The 16,681-nt window shown below is 39.2% G+C and overlaps 1 protein-coding gene across 3 annotated transcripts in view; it reads right to left on the reverse strand.

The window, feature by feature from the left end:
• The window catches only part of FANCI (FA complementation group I), an 85,973-nt gene that overhangs the window by 60,942 nt on the left and 8,350 nt on the right, over nucleotides 1-16,681 (reverse strand). For all 3 annotated transcript variants that reach the window (XM_053581666.1, XM_053581665.1, XM_053581667.1), the window contains exons 3-10: nucleotides 14,696-14,768; nucleotides 9,746-9,876; nucleotides 9,143-9,299; nucleotides 9,009-9,066; nucleotides 6,509-6,550; nucleotides 5,702-5,825; nucleotides 4,915-5,000; nucleotides 3,143-3,269 (exon numbers count right to left, since the gene is read on the reverse strand). In XM_053581666.1, the coding sequence (XP_053437641.1) occupies nucleotides 3,143-3,269; nucleotides 4,915-5,000; nucleotides 5,702-5,825; nucleotides 6,509-6,550; nucleotides 9,009-9,066; nucleotides 9,143-9,299; nucleotides 9,746-9,876; nucleotides 14,696-14,768 (798 nt within the window). The remainder of the gene's footprint in view (nucleotides 1-3,142; nucleotides 3,270-4,914; nucleotides 5,001-5,701; nucleotides 5,826-6,508; nucleotides 6,551-9,008; nucleotides 9,067-9,142; nucleotides 9,300-9,745; nucleotides 9,877-14,695; nucleotides 14,769-16,681) is intronic.

A 16,681-nucleotide genomic window follows, 5' to 3' on the forward strand; every position in this document is an offset into this window, starting at 1 on the left:
GAAATAGGATGCTTCTAAGTGTTATGTAAATTGTACTTCAAATAAAGTTGAGAAACAGGCCTTTGAGACTTATAAAAAATAACCTCGGGCAGTGCCTGTGGCTCAAGGAGTAGGGCGCCGGTCCCATATGCCGGAGGTGGCGGGTTCAAACCCAGCCCCGGCCAAAAAAAAAGAATATAAAATCAAACATAGATGAAACAAAAAAACAAAACAGCAGAGTGGATAAAAACATACAAAGATACTTCTTTGTAAAGACCAATAATATAGTTACTATGAACCTAAATAAAAAGGAGAGTGAACAGATATAGGAAAGCTAAAGATGCTTTAAAGTAGGGGTTCTCTACGTGGGTCACAACCCAGAGGAACTATATTAAAGGGCCGCAGCATTAGGAAGGTTGAGAACCACTGCTTTAAAGCCTATCTACCAGATCATGGTTTTTAAATATCCATTCCTACAAAAGGGACCCAGGGAGCCTTGGAAAGATGGTTGGCAACAGAATGGAATAAGGAAGTACAAGGTGCTGTGTACTTTGGATATGTCACAAAAGTGTTCGAAGACTAATGGGGTGGGCGGCGCCTGTAGCTCAAAGGAGTAGGACACTGGCCCCATATGCCAGAGGTGGTGGGTTCAAACCCAGCCCCGGCCAAAAACTGCAAAATAAATAAATAAATAAATAAAGACTAATGGGGGTCACACCAAAAGGAAAACAGAAGCCAACCTGAAAGATCCAAACGGCCAAATCTGGGTAACTCTGTGCTTAAAACAAATAATGACAGTAGTAAAAAAATAATAATGATGACAATAGTAAATAATGAGTACATTGAATCAAAAAAGGTCCAGACATTCAAAACACTAGGGGAAGGGGAGGTTCCTTTACAGAAGTATGCCAGCTAATATGTAGAAAGAATAATGCAGTTAAATTCTGTTTTGTTTTATAGAGACAGAGTCTCACTTTATCGCCCTCAGTAGAGTGCTACACAGCTCACAGCAACCTCCAGTTCCTGGGCTTAGGCGATTCTCTTGCCTCAGCCTCCCAAATAGCTGAACTACAGGCACCCGCCATAACGCCCGGCTATTTTTTTGTTACAGTTCAGCTGGGGCCGGGTTTGAACCCACCACCCTCAGTATATGGGGCCCACGTCCTGCTCACTGAACCACCCTCAGTTAAAATTTTTTAATTTTAACTCTACCATGTTACAACTCCTAGTATTCTGCCAAGAATCATCAGGAAAGTAAAACTGTATGTGAAAGGTTGTTGAGAAAAGGATTTTCACCAAGTTACTTTCTAACTACAAAAGGATACATATATATTTACAAATGAAGAAAACTGCTGGTCACTGTCCTAAGCAACTGATATTGCATCACCAGTAGGACAGCTGATATTATATGCCATCTGAGGTAATGCACAGAACAGTGAGTGGCTGGCAAACTACTGTCTGTTGGCCAAATCTAGCCTAGGAGTTTTTGTACAGCACTTGACCTGAGACCCGTTCATACATTAGTGAATGGTTGGTTTAAAGAAATAAAAATCAAGGGAAGAAAATTTCAGAAATTCAAATTTCAGTGTTCATATGGCTTTACTGGAGCACACTCATACTCATTTATTCTTGATTTACCTATGGCTGCCTTCTTGCTACAATGGTAGAGCTAAAGAATAGTTGTGATAAACCTGCACGGCCTGCAAAGCCTAATATATTTAATATCTGGCTCTTCACAGAAGTTTGCTGGCCTTGCAAGAGAAAAGTATATAACATCACTTACAAAGTATTCTTGCCAAAAATGTTTAACTTAAATATAATTATGAGGAAACAATCAGATAAACAAAACAACGTGGGACATTATGCAAGACAAGTGGGCTGACACTTAGAAAAATAATCATTAAAAGATACTAAAGAGATATAATAATCAAATGCAATGCATTAAGCCTGATTAGATCCTGGGGCAAGAGTGGGGGAACAGTTATAAAAGACATTTTGGAGACAACTGGGAAAATTTGAATAGGGATTATAAATTACATGATATTGTAAATTATTGCTCATTTTTCTACATGTGATGATATTGTGGTAATATGTACCTATTGATAGGAGATGCATGCTGAAATAGTCAGACATTGAAGTGCTATAGTTTAACATTTATACAGTTCAGGAAGAAATAGTATATGTGAGAGAAGGCAAATGTAGCAAAGTGCCTTAATAATTGGTGATTACAGGTGAAAAGAATACAGGTATTCATTGTGCTATAGTGTTTTAACTTTGAATTAACATTTCCAACTTTTTATAGTTGGAGGATTTCACATGTGAATTCTAGAAAAACAAAAAAATTAAAAAGAAAAAAATGGAAAAAATATACCTATATACTATTTTTCTTTGAAAGAGTTCAAAACACTTCTGATTTTTATTTTATTACTTTATAAACAGAGGGTATCCATAAAGTCCGTGTGCAATTTAAAATAGTTGTTTAATGTTGAATGACTTACTCTACAATATACCACCAGAAATAATATCCTAATTCATAAATGAGGAAGGAGAAGCCAAGATTAAAGGCTACATAAGATAGTGACAGAGTTAAAAGTAGATTTTTAGTTTCCTGCTAAATAGTCCTCAACAGTTTTTTAATCTTTCTTTTTGCATTAGAAGATTCAAGGAGAGGCTTTAAAATGGAACTTCCTGAGACATGCTGGCTTGATGTAGAGTGGCATCACATATTATCCAATTTCAAAGTTAAAAAAAGAGATCCTCTAGACTCGATGTCATTCTACAGCATTTGTTTCCTGTCACAAAAATTCAAACATTCCCATTTCATAAAAAGACCTAGGATTACCTTAAGAATTTGGTGTGGCTGGGCACAGTGGCTCAGACCAGTAATCCTAGTACTCTGGAAGGCCCAAGGTTGGGTGGATGGCTTGAGCTCAGGAGTTCGAGACCAGTCCAAGACTAGCCTGAGCAACAGCCAGACCCCATCTTTACTGAAAACAGACAAACTACCTGGGCTTTGTGATGAGTGCCTGTAGTCCCAGCTACACAGCAGGCTGAGACAAGAGCACCAAGAGCACAAAAACTTTGAGGCTGCTGTGAGTTATTACACCACGGCACTCTACCCCAGGGAAACTGAGTGAGACTGTCTCAAAGAGTTTGGTGCTACCTTTATACATTTCAGGAGCTCTCTGCCTAGTTCACAGTCCAATTTGATGGCAAATACAATGTGTAGAATAACAGTGCCTTCCACGTGACGAAGTTCACTTGATGGCACGGTAACAAGATCCAACAACCTAGAAGATTCAAAAGAAAAAAAGAGCTATTATTCTAGAAAGATAAGTGTTAAGTGCTCTGATGAACAAGTAGACCAACTCAAGGTGATTGTATACAATAACCAGAGGATTTAAGTAGAAATTTTACTGGCCCATTTTCTATTCCTTTTTACAACAATGTCTACAGTCATTATTTCCACTTCATTATCTCAGTCTCTTCCCAATCCAAACCAATTAAATCAGACTTCTATCTTCTCTTCCAATCCTTGTCCCCCACAGCATTTGAGTATTCTTATAAGAGTCACAAATGACCTGCACATTACCAAAACCAATAAAAAGTCCCAGTTCAATATCTTAGATTTAACACGATTATCCACCTTTCTTAAAATATTTTCTTTTAGCTTCTAGGGTACTGTCATTGGCCTCTTCTCAATATATTTTATTTTTTTGGTGGCTTATCTTCTCCTTCTTCTTGATCTTAATAGAATGTCCCTGACCTCAGACTTGGGTTTCTTTTTCTTCATACTTTTTCTAGAAAATCCCATCCAGTCCCATGGCATTAATCTCTTCTAGTCTGTAATATATCTATAGGTCATGCCTCTCCCTACAATTTCAGACTATCTGTTCGGCGTCTCGTTATAGGATACTAATAGTATACATCTCAAACCTAATGTGGTCAAAGTAAACTCATTATTTTCTCCAAAAATCGCTGCTCTGTCAGCCTTTCGTAACTCAGTATGTAAGACCATCTTCTCAATTGCTTAAGCCAAATAACTAGGAATTATTACAGATTAGAAACCATGGGCTGCACCAGGGTTAACAGCACAAACCCTACAAACAAAATGGCCAGATTCAAATCCCAGCTCCACCACCTTCCGGTTGTATCATTGCAAATTCCTTAATTTCTCTGCCATAAAACAAAGGCAAAATAGGGTTGTGAGGTTTAAAGTGGTTAAAACAGTACCCAATAGAGAATAAGCACTCTACAAATGTTAACTTAAAAAAAAAAAAAACAGGGCGGTGCCTGTGGCTCAAGGAGTAGGGCGCTGGCCCCATATACCAGAGGTGGTGGTGGGTTCAAACCCGGCCCTGGCCAAAAACTGCAAATAAATAAATAAAATTAAAAAAAAAAAATCCTCTGTCCCAGACATGCCACCCCTACCCTGAGAATGTGCTTTTCTCTGATATATACACTGTGGCTCTTATCATTCAAGCTTCAGTTAAAACAGTATCTTCTCAGAGGTTTTCCCTGGCCCCATCTAATGTAGCTCTGCTGTCACTGTCACATCACCCATTTGAATTATATGCATAACACTTTCCAGTCTAATGTTTTTGTTATTTTTCTTAATAAAATTTAAGCTCCACTAAGAGTAGGGACATTGTGTGACTAGTTCATTACTGTAGCCCAAGGCTAAGTAGTTTCTAGCAGACAGCAGACACTTAATAAACAGGTTTTAAAACTAACTTACAAGACAATTATTACTATTTCCTTGAAATGTAAACAAAAGAGCTGAAAAGGCTGCATTACTCTCTTATTACTAAGCAGCTAGGAAGATTAGGGATGTTCTGTTCTGAGGTGAAAGAGAAGATAATATAGTACACCTAGAACAGACAATGAGAAAATAAATTTGTAAAACTGATCTTTATTCTACACTGTATTACTCACTCATCACCACTCTGTTCCTCAGTGTGCTGCTTATCTAGCTCATTGAAGAAGGCTATGATTCTTTCCAAAACACTCTTTCTGCTTCCCTGAAATACAAAATAGGTAAGGTCTTCCAGTTAAAAAGCAATATAACCAAACTGAATTTAAAGTCCTTTAAAGCTTAAAGAATTCTCAAGTACAATTTTTTTTAAAAAAGCTACAACCTAGGCTCAGTGCCTGAAGCTCAAGCGGCTAAGGCTCCAGCCACATACACTGGAGCTGGCAGGTTTGAATCCAGCACGGGCCTGACAAACAAGAATGACAACTATAACCAAAAAAATAGCCAGGTGTTGTGGCGGGCGCCTGTAGTCCCAGCTACTTGGGAGGCTGAGGGCAAGAGGATTGCTTAAGCCCAAGAGTTTGAGGTTGCTGTGAGCTGTGACACCATGGCACTCTACCCAGGGCAACAGCTTGAGACTCTGTCCCCCCCACCCCCCCAAAAAGCTACAACCTAGAGTCAAACCGAGAATGTTTCAATTTTCCTTTTGAGACAGGGTTTGAAATACCTCTTACTATTGAACTTAAAAGGGTTTATAGTCCACCCTTTCTTAGATCTTTACTCCTTTTATTACCACAAAGAAAATGTGGTAATACAAGAGGTAATACTTGACTGAGGAGCATGATCTTTTTACTAGTCATAAAATGAAAAGATCTGTGTCTAACATGTAAACCAAGAACATAAACAAGCTGAATGTCCACATCCAGTAATACCCCCACAAATTAAAGAGAGATACTTTTTTATTTATACCTTTGAGGAAAGAACCAGAAGCTGATAGACCAAAGGTGGTATTTCTTGAAGATTCATCTTGGAGAATATTCTCAACACCTTTCCCACAACAAATTCCACTTCTTCTGCAGTCAGAGGAACATCCCTGTGGATCAAAGATTCTAAAGGGTACAATCAGAACTAACTGTCTTATTTTCAGAAATTCAACTTAAAGAGTTTTAGGACAGTTTCCAGTAAACATTTGTTCAAAAAATAAAAACTGCGTGGCAATTGTAGCTCATTTGGTAGAGCACGGGCCACATACATGGAAGCTGGTGGGCTTGAACCTAGGGCCAGATAAAACAACAATGACAACTGCAACAAAAAAATAGCTGGGCATTGTGGCAGGCACCTGTAATCCCAGCTACTTGGGAGACTGAGGCAAGAAAATCGCTTGAGCCCAAGAGTTTGAGGCTGCTGTGAGCTGTGACACCACTGCATTCTACCCAGGGTGACAGCTTGAGACTGTCTCAAAAAATAAAAGTAAATAAATAAAATCTAGGAGCAGGGAAGTAAGGAGATAATAGAATAACTGTCTCTTTTGATTTTTCACTAATGAAGACCCTTTAAGGGGACTGATAACCTCACCTAAGCAAAGGCATCTTGGAAAAAAGTCATAAAGTTATATTGTAAGTAAATGAAGCCAAAAAGAAGATGGGAGTGGGGAGGAAATCTGCAGCATAAAACAGATGTACTAATACTCTTACTCAAGAGGAGTTTGCTGTGTTTTAATTTCTAGCAGCTAAGTTCACAAAGCAAGATATAAAAAGAAAATGAAATGATGCTTACTTGAACATGGAGGTGAGTTGTATTACATATTGCTGATCCCATCTGGTTGAAAAAAAGACAACATGAAAGCTTATTTCATTTTAACTTATTTACATATAATTTTACAAAATTAATACGAAAAAAATGTGGCCATTTCAAATTTAGTTTTGCAATAGGAGGAAACAAGATCAAAGAAATAACAATTATTTCATTGTTAGACTGGCAAAATCAAGAAGCCTACCAGCCTGAGCAAGAGCAAGACCTCATCTCTACTAAAAATAGAAAAAACAGCTGAGCATTATGGCAGGTGACTATAGCTACTCAGAAGGGTTGCTCAAGCCCAAGAGTTTGAGGTTGCTTGAGCTATGATGCCATGGAACATCCAGATAACAGAGTAAGATTCTATCAAAAAAAAAAAAAGTCTAATGACACTGCTAGCAAGATAGTGGGAAATAAATATTCTTCACATACTGTTACTATTACAGGAAGTGCACGACAAATTACAGCAATACTTACCAACTTTAAAAATGCACATACCACATATCCACCCAATTTACTATTTGAAACATATCCCATTTAAATGCTTATAAAAGTAATCTTGATAAATGAAGGTGTTCATTAACATACTTTTTGTAACAGTAAAAAACTAGAAACAACCAAATAATCCAACAGATAGAGATTAGCCACCAAACAGAATACTATAGAACCATTAGAGAGAATGATGTAGAGTTATATACGCTGATGTGATATGTTAAATGAAAAATGCAAGGTTTAACATGCAGTGAATTAAATTCCTGTGTAATTAAAAGCAAATAAATGGATAAACATACACAGGTTGATACACGCTTAAAATTATTTATATAAAAAGCATCTGGGCTCAGTGCCTGTAGCTCAAGCGGCTAAGGCGCCAGCCACATACACCATAGCTAGGGGGTTCGATCCAGCCTGGGCCTGAGAAATAACAATGACAACCACAGGGCAGCGTCTATGGCTCAAAGGAGTAGGGTGCCAGCCCCATATGCCAGAGGTGGCAGGTTCAAACCCAGCCCTGGCCAAAAACTGCAAAAAAAAAAAAAAAACAAAACAGTGACAACTATAACCAAAAAAATAGCCGGGGATTATGGCGGATACCTGTAGTCCCAGCAACTTAGGAGGCTGAGGCAAGACAAGAATCTCTTGAGCCCACAACTTTGAGGCTGCTGTGAGCTGTAATGCCACAGCACTCTACCCAGGGCGACAACTTGAGACTCTGTCTCAAAAAATAAAAAATAAAATAAAAAGTATCTTATGTAAAGAACCATAAAAGCAATTATCTTGTTCTTTGTAACATACCTAAGTGTAATCATAGCATTATGTAAATTAGTATTCTCTTCATTTAGCCAATTTTTCATCTTTAAGGTATGTATTTCACATTTTTAATGGGTATAAATTTCATGAAGTGATTCTGCCTTAACTTACATACCACACATCTTACATGTTTCTATTACAGTATGCTTATCTTGGTCACAAATTTCTATGTTGAATACATCATAGGTGAGGATTTTCTTGTATGCTGGAGTCTTTCCTTAGGGTAGATTCCAAGAAATATAATTACTGGTTAAAGGATGCAAATATAACTTGTATATTCCACTCCCTCAAACATATATAAAAGATATAGGATGACTTCCTTAGCCTTAAGGACCTTGGATCCTTTGTGGGTTTTTTTTAAGTTTTTATTTTTCCTTTTTTTTTTTTTTTTTTTTTTGAGGCAATCTCATTGTCACCCTGGGTAGAGTGCATGGTGTCACAGCTCACAGGCACCTCAAACTCTTGGGCACAAGTGATTCTCTTGCCTCTGCTTCCCAAGTAGCTGGGACTACAGGTATCCGCCACAATGCCCAGCTATTTTTAGAGACGGGGGTCTCTTGGTCTGGCTCAGGCTGTTCTCAAACCTGTAAGCTCAGGCAATCCACCTGCCTCGGCTTCCCAGAGTGCAAGTTACAGGTGGGAGCCACTGCGCCCGGCCTGCCTTAAGGATCTTAGGATTACAAATAATGCTTAGAGGACTACATTGGTATGTTAAGGCAGACAACGAAGTAAATAGAAACTATATGCACAGTCTCACAGCAGAGAATATAGTAAATTACCTTTTTCAAAAAATCCATTGCAGAATAATGGTTTTATATTGTAAAGAAAAAAATGGACTAAAAACTTCATAGATGGGCGGCGCCTGCGGCTCAGTGGGTAAGACACATGTACCAAGGGTGGCGAGTTTGAACCTGCCCCAGCCAAATTGCAACAAAAAATAGCTGGGCGTTGTGGCAGGCGCCTGTAGTCCCAGCTACTCAGGAGGCTAAGGCAAGGAAATCGCCTAAGCTTAAGAGTTGGAGGTTGCTGTGAGCTGTGACACCACAGGACTCTACCGAGGGCAACATAGTGAAATTCTGTCTAAAAAAAAAACAAACTTCATAAATTCCTGGAATAATGTTCTTTTGGGGGAGGGGGCACCTAAAAGTTCTACACATTAATGAGAAAGACTCACCTGCCAGAACAGAGGGTGCTAATCAACTGCTTCTTATATTCTTTTCCACTGAATTCACCTAGAAATGCAAAATACACTGAGAAATAAAATTATGTGAATAACGACAAAAACCACTAAAATTGAGAGACAATTACCTTTTCCATAAGCCAGATTTTCCTTTTTAGTGGTTAAGGCAGTGAGGATGATAGGCAGTAACTCCAAAGATTTTCCATTTACTAGACTGCCTTCTTTGATAGCACTAACAAAGTCATTGGCTAATTCAACCAAAAATGGTCCTGGAAAATGGTGAGCCTAAAAGTTCATGAGATAACAAAAATCTTATGCAGAAATCCAACAATTGTTATTTCATTCCAAGAAATAAAGACTTTTGCTATAATAAAATAACTGAATTGATATTGAACCCCCAAAATGATCCCATAGAGAACTGATGCAATAATTTTACTGATACATACTTATAACCGTAAAGACCTTCAAAGGTTGGACTCTTTAACCACTTCTCTTATGTTTTCGAATATGTTAACTCTTCAAAAAGATTTATGTCATTGGTACCAGAAATTAAATGTATACACGTAGGTGGTTTATTTACCCATTCATCTACCTTTTTGTTTAGTAACAGCTCTTATAAACAGGAACTATGCTAGGTTTGAACAGGAACTATGCAAGTCTTCCTGCCCTCAACAAATTATAAATCAAAACAAACTACCCCATAACAAAAAAGATTTTATCTTCCATCTTACCTCCAGCATTAGTAATCCTATGATCTCAGATGCTACTTCTTTCTGCAAATCCCCTGATTCCACCAACTGGATACAATAAGTATATATCTTATGTCTCCTAAGAGTTCCAGCTTCTCCAGAGCAGGGGGAACCTTATTGTTTGAAACACGTGGCATGGAAACAAAACATTGAAAAATGTAAATGGAAAAACCAATGGTTTGTAGTTTAAGAAATAGAAGCATGGGCGGCGCCTGTGGCTCAAGGAGTAGGGCGCTGGTCCCATATGCCGGAGGTGGTGGGTTCAAACCCAGCCCCGGCCAAAAAAAAAGAAATAGAAGCATTGCGGGCGGCGCCTGTGGCTCAGTGAGTAGGGCGCTGGCCCCATATGCCGAGGGTGGCGGGTTCAAACCCAGCCCCGGCCAAACTGCAACAAAAAAAATAGCCAGGCGTTGTGGCAGGCGCCTGTAGTCCCAGCTGCTCGGGAGACTGAGGCAAGAGAATCGTGTAAGCCCAAGAGTTAGAGGTTGCTGTGAGCCGTGTGACGCCACGGCACTCTACCCGAGGGCGGTACAATGAGACTCTGTCTCTACAAAAAAAAGAAATAGAAGCATTGCTATATCAAAGAGAAAAAAAGCATCTTCTAAACTACTGATTTAGAATAATAACATTTAGCTTTGAAAAAGTGCTTGAGTTAGCCAAAGTAAAGGGACTAAAACGTCACCTTTCTTTTATTAATTTAATGAAATTAACTATAAGAGGAAGAAACCTTCTAATAACATCTCATAGCTTTTGATAAAGACAATAAACTTAATACCTTTAACATAATCCATTTTAAAATGTCATCAATAAATGATGTCAACAGGAACAGTAGTATAATAAGAATGCTTGAAAATCCTCTCCCCCATACAAGATAAGAAAACAGAAAAATTAGTCAAAATCAACTTGTTCAGAACTCTGGAATAACCTAAGGCTTTTGACAATCCAGGGTGTTTATTCAGGACAAACAGTTGAATATCAGGGCAACAGAGTGAGACTCTGGTCTCAAGGAAGGAAAAAAAAAAAAAAAGACACCAACAAAAAAGAAAACCCACAGAATGGGAGAACATTTTTTCAAATTATATACCTGATAAGGGACTGTTTCTATAATACAATACAGCAAAGAGCTATTACAACTTGATATCAAAAGATAAATAACCTAATTTTTAGAAGGGCAAACAATAAGAGTACACATTCCTTCAAAGAAGGTATCCATCCTAGCACTCTGGAAGGCCAAGGAGGGTGGATCGCCTGAGCTCACAAATTAAAGACCAGCCTGAGGGCGGCGCCTGTGGCTCAGTCGGTAAGGTGCCGGCCCCATATACCGAGGGTGGCGGGTTCAAACCCGGCCCCGGCCAAACTGCAACCAAAAAATAGCCGGGCGTTGTGGCGGGCGCCTGTAGTCCCAGCTACTCAGGAGGCTGAGGCAAGAGAATCGCTTAGGCCCAGGAGTTGGAGGTTGCTGTGAGCTGGGTGAGGCCACAGCACTCTACCCAGGGCCATAAAGTGAGACTCTGTCTCTACAAAAAAAAAAAAAAGACCAGCCTGAGCCAGAAGGGAGACCTCATCTCTAAAAACAGCTGGGCGCTGTGGCGGGTAAGTGTAGTCCCTGCTACTCAGGAGGCTGAAACAAGAGAACCGCTTCTGCTCAAGAGTTTGAGGTTGCTATGAGCTGTGACGCCTCTGCATTCTATCCAGGGCAACAAAATGAAACAGTCTCAAAAAAAAAAAAAAAAAAAAAAAAAGTATCCAAATGACCAGTAAGCACTTGAAAAGATGTTCAACATCATTCATTATCCATTGGCAAAAATGCAAATCAAAACCACTTAACATTCCTTAGGATGGCTAGAATGAAAAAGTATGTCTTGTTGAGTATGTGGAAAAATCCTAATACAGTCACTTTGGAAAACACCTTGCCAGTTTCTTAAACAGTTAAACTTAAGGCTGGGCACAGTGGCTCACGCCTATAATCCTAGCACTCTAGGAAGCCCACCTGGGTAGACTGCCTGAGCAAGAACACCACCCTATCTCTAAAAATAGCCAGGAGTTGTGGTGAGTGCCTCTAGTCTCAGCTACTGGAGAGGCTGAGGCAAAATCGCTTGAGCCCAAGAGTTTGGGGTTGCTGTGAGCCATGCCGCCATAGCACTCTACCAAGGGCCAAAGTGAGACTGTTTCAACAACAACAAAAATGTTAAACTTGAAAAGAGTAACCATGTGATCCAGCAATTCCCTTCTTAGATATATACCCAAGAGAAATGAAAATATGTCCCCACAAAAACTTGTACACAGGGCAGTGCCTGTGGCTTAGTGGGTAGGCCACTGGCCCCTTATACCGAGTGGCGGGTTCAAACCCAGCCCCAGCCAAACTGCAACAAAAAAATAGCCGGGCATTGTGGTGGGCACCTGTAATCCCAGCTACTTGGGAGGCTGGGGCAAGAGAATCGCCTAATCCCAGGAGTTGGAGGTTGCTGTGAGCTGTGACGCCACAGAGCTCTCCTGAGGGTGGTAAGTGAGACTCTGTTTCTAAAAAAAAAAAATCTTAAAAAAAGTGTACACAAATGTTCATAGCATTATTATTCATGTGGGGAGTACCTAGACACTTGATGATTAATGTTCGTCAATTCATGAATGGGAACATGTGGTTGGAACATCATTCAATAGTAAAAGGAAATGAAGTACTGATACATGCTACAACATAGATAAACACAGAATGATCCCGTTTATAGTAAATGTCCAGAATAGGCAAATCTATAGACAGAAAGCAGATTACATGTTTCTTAGGGTTGAAACAGATTAGGGATTTGGCAAGGTGACAGCTAATGGGTGCAGTTTCTTTTATTTTTTTTTATATATTTATTTTTTATTTTTATTTTTATTTTTTTTCCCAGAACCATATATGGGTGCAGTTTCAATAAGGGGTAATGAAATGGTTTCCAAATTGATTGTAGTAATGAATGCACAATTCTGTCAATATACTAAAAGCCACTGAATTGCATATTTTAAGTGGTGAACTCTATGATGTTAGTTACAACAATTAAATTGTACACTTCTGGATGGTGCCTGTGGCTCAGTGAATAGGACGCTGGCCCCATATACCCAGGATAGCGGGTTTGAACCCAGCCCTGGCCAAACTGCAACAAAAAAATTTTGTTGTTGTGGTGTGGGCACCTGTAGTCCCAGCTACTTGGGAGGCTGAGGCAAGAGAACTGCCTAAGCCTAAGTGCTGGAGGTTGCTGTGAGCTGTGATGCCACAACATTCTACCAAGGGCAACAGAGTGAGACTCTTTCTCTACAAAAAATTGAAATAATAATAAAGTAAATAAATAAATTGTACACTTCTGAAGGGTGAATTTTTTAATATGTGGGTTATATTTCAATTTTTTAAATGTCATCAGTAGTTAACTATTGGTCATATACACATACATGATCAATTTAATAGGATTAAGATGATTAGGAGGTTGTTTCTACAAGTACTTGATAATCCACGCTACTTTTAAAATAGGCTTTCAAATCTGTTTAAATAATATAAAAATAACGGTTAGCCACAAAAGTAGAAGCCATGATAATTTGTTCCAGGTCTGTCTGCTCATGAAAGAAAACTACCTTTATTTCTTCCACTTGGACATGTATAGACAGCTGCTACTCATCTTTCATTATTTCCTCTTCTCTAATATTTCTACAAAATAATTAGCAAGTTCCCCTAAAGGATGACTCAACCAATTTTGGAAGTTCTTTCATGAATAGGAAGATGTGTTTTTGCATCTTTGTAGCAAAGACCCAATTTACTTGGGAGAAGAAAAATATATCAAGTTAACATACCTGTTAAAAACCCAAAACCACAGGCGGCGCCTGTGGCTCAGTGAGTAGGGCGTCAGCCCCATGTACCGAGGGTGGCGGGTTCAAACCCAGCCCTGGCCAAACTGCAACAACAAAAAAGAATAATAAAAAAATAAAAAATATCCAGGTGTTGTGGCAGGCGCCTGTATTCCCAGCTACTCAGGAGTCTGATGCAAGAAAATCGAATCGCCTAAGCCCAAGAGCTGGAGGTTGCTGTGAACTGTGACGCCATAGCACTCTACCTAGGGCAACAAAGTTGAGACTCTGTCTCTGAAAAAAAAAAAAGAACCCCAAAGCCGCTTCTAAATTTTGCCTTATGTAATTTTATTCTACAACAATTTATAAAACCATTGCCAGTCAATCTGCAACAAAATAGACTGGTCTTCATTTAAGATAAGAAAACATGGCTGCACCCATAGCTCAGTCAGCAGGGCACCAGCCACATACAACAATGTTGGCAGTTTTGAACCCGGCCACACCATGTAAAAACAACAAAGCAACTGCCAACAACAACAACAAAAATAGCCAGGCGTTGTGGCAGGCGCCTGTAGTCCCAGCTACTTGGGAGGCTGAGGCAAGAGAATCGCTTAAGCTCAAGAATTTCAGGTTGCTATTAAGCTGTGATGCCACAGCACTCTACCCAGGGTGACAGCTTGAGATTCTGTCTCAAAAAAGAAAAAGAAAAATAGGAAAACAATTGTCCCTTACAAGGAATTAAAACTCTATAAGGTAACCAAGACGTTTCCTATCATTCAACCCTAAAGCTCCCTAGCCCCCCCTTGTTAAGAACAGATTAAGTACTAAACATTGCCGTTCTCTTCTTCACAATTACAAGTCAACCAAAGCAGATTATTATGTAAAGTGCATTCTGTACAGGCCCCCAAATCAGCAATAAAATCTTAGGTATCACTCCAACTCCCCTCAGTAAATGTGAAGTCCATTAGATAAGACAGTGATGATTTTTGATGCTGTAGAATATTCAAAACACAGAGAAATGTTTCACTGGGGGTTTTAAACAGTACGAAGAGCAGCAATCTAGGTCAAAAGTAAACAAATCTACCAATGATCTCAGGGAGATAGAAGTAACATTAATTGTACCTTTGAAGATGGCTCTCAGGAGTGCTCCAGCAGCTTTTCCTTTCACTGCTTGATTCTGAAGCAGATGAGTCAACTGCAATCAAATAAAGAAAAAGTTACAAATCTCCGGCAACACTCCACTACCTCAATAACCTAAACACTCAATAAGAAAAGGCATTCTTTTTTTAGGTTCAGATCAGAGAAATTTTTATTTAGATAGAGTAACACAGATTTCAATACAATGATGGGCTGTCAAGACTGAAATCTAGGCCAGGCACAGTGGCTCACACCCATAATCCTAGTACTCTAGGAGGCCAAGGTGGGTGGATTGCCTGAGCTCACAGGTTCAAGACCAGCCCGAGCAAGTGCGAGACTCCCATCTCCAAAAAGGAGTCGGGTGTTGTGGCAGGTGCCTGTTATCCCCTACTTGGGAGGCTGAGGCAAGAGAATCACTTAAGCCCCAGAGTTCAAGGTTGCTATGAGTTGTGATGCCATGGCAATCTACTGAGGGTTGACAAAGTGAGACTCTGTCTCAAAAACAAAAAAGGCGGACATCTACACATACATTCATTCTATAAACATTTATTGTGTACTCAATCAACATCAGGTATATTCTATACTTTGGGGACACATTTATTCAACAAATACTTTTTGAGCATGTTCTTGTTCTTAAGCATAAGAATAAACAAGGAGGACATGGAAATTGACTCAGTTTACAATACAGAAGGAAGGGAAAAAGTGACAGAAAAAAATTAAAAATTGCAAAGGAAACTAAACAGGCTGAGATAGTAATTGAGAAAAAGCAACTTCAGCTAAGCTAATAAGGGAAGGCTTCTCTGAGACAGGTGACATTTAAGCAGAAACCTGGAAGATGAGAGCAAGTTAATTATGCAAAGGGAGAAAAAGATATTCCCAGATGGGGGAATCATCATGTGCAGACAGCCTGAAGAAGCAAAGAGCTTGGTATGGTTGAGGCCAAGAACTTGGAAAGAAAAAAAGACTAATATTGCTGAAGACTAGTAAGGAAAAGAGCAGTAGAAGATGAGTTTGAAGATATGGGCAAGAACCAGATTATGAAGACTGAGTGAAACAGAAGCTAGTAAAATGGAAGAGTGATGTAATAGTTTTTTAAAAAATCATTGTCACTCCTTATATAGAGAATGGGTTGTAGAGAGAGTTTAAGAGTGATACAGGAATAACTGTTCAAGTGAGAGATGATAGTAGCCTAGATCAAAGTGGTAGCAAAGATGTTAGAAGCTGAATCAAGTCTCCCATTCAAATTTTATGTATTAAAGTTCTAACCCCTAGTACCTATGAATGTAACCTTATCTGCAAATTGGGTTGTTGCAGATATCACTATGTGAGGTCATTAGAGTAGGCCTAATCTGACTGATGCCATATTTATAAAAGGGAGTAATCTGGACATAGACACCGACACAAAAAAAATGCCACGTGAAGACTAAAGGAGAGATCAAGTGATATAATCAAGGAACACCAAAGATTGCAACAAGCCACCAGTAGCTAAGTGAAGGGCGCAGAAAAGATTCTCACAGGCCTCAGAAGGAAACAACTCTGCCATCCCTTGATCTTGGCCTTCTAAGTCTCCAGAGCTGTGAAACAAATTGCTGTCATTTAAGCTACTCAGTCTGTGGTACCTTACAATAGCAGCCATAGCGCACTATGAAGATAAGGAGATAGATTCGAGAAATATTTAAGAGCTAGAAATAGTAGATAGATTCCACTAGAAGGCTGAGGCAAGAGAATTGCTTAAGTCCAGGAATTTGAGGTTGCTGTGAGCTATGACACCATGACACTCTACGAAGGTTGACAAAGTGAGACTGTCTCAAAAAAAAAAAAAAAAAGCTAGAAAAAAAGATTCTGATGCAATGGCTCATGCCTGTAATACTAGCACTTTGAGAGGGAGTTCAAGATCAAACTAAGCTACAGACCAAGACCTCATCTCTACAAAAAATAGAAGCATTATAGCTGGGTGTGGTGGTGCACACT

The sequence above is a fragment of the Nycticebus coucang genome, chromosome 2, assembly GCF_027406575.1.
Source record: "Nycticebus coucang isolate mNycCou1 chromosome 2, mNycCou1.pri, whole genome shotgun sequence".
Taxonomy (NCBI): domain Eukaryota; kingdom Metazoa; phylum Chordata; class Mammalia; order Primates; family Lorisidae; genus Nycticebus; species Nycticebus coucang.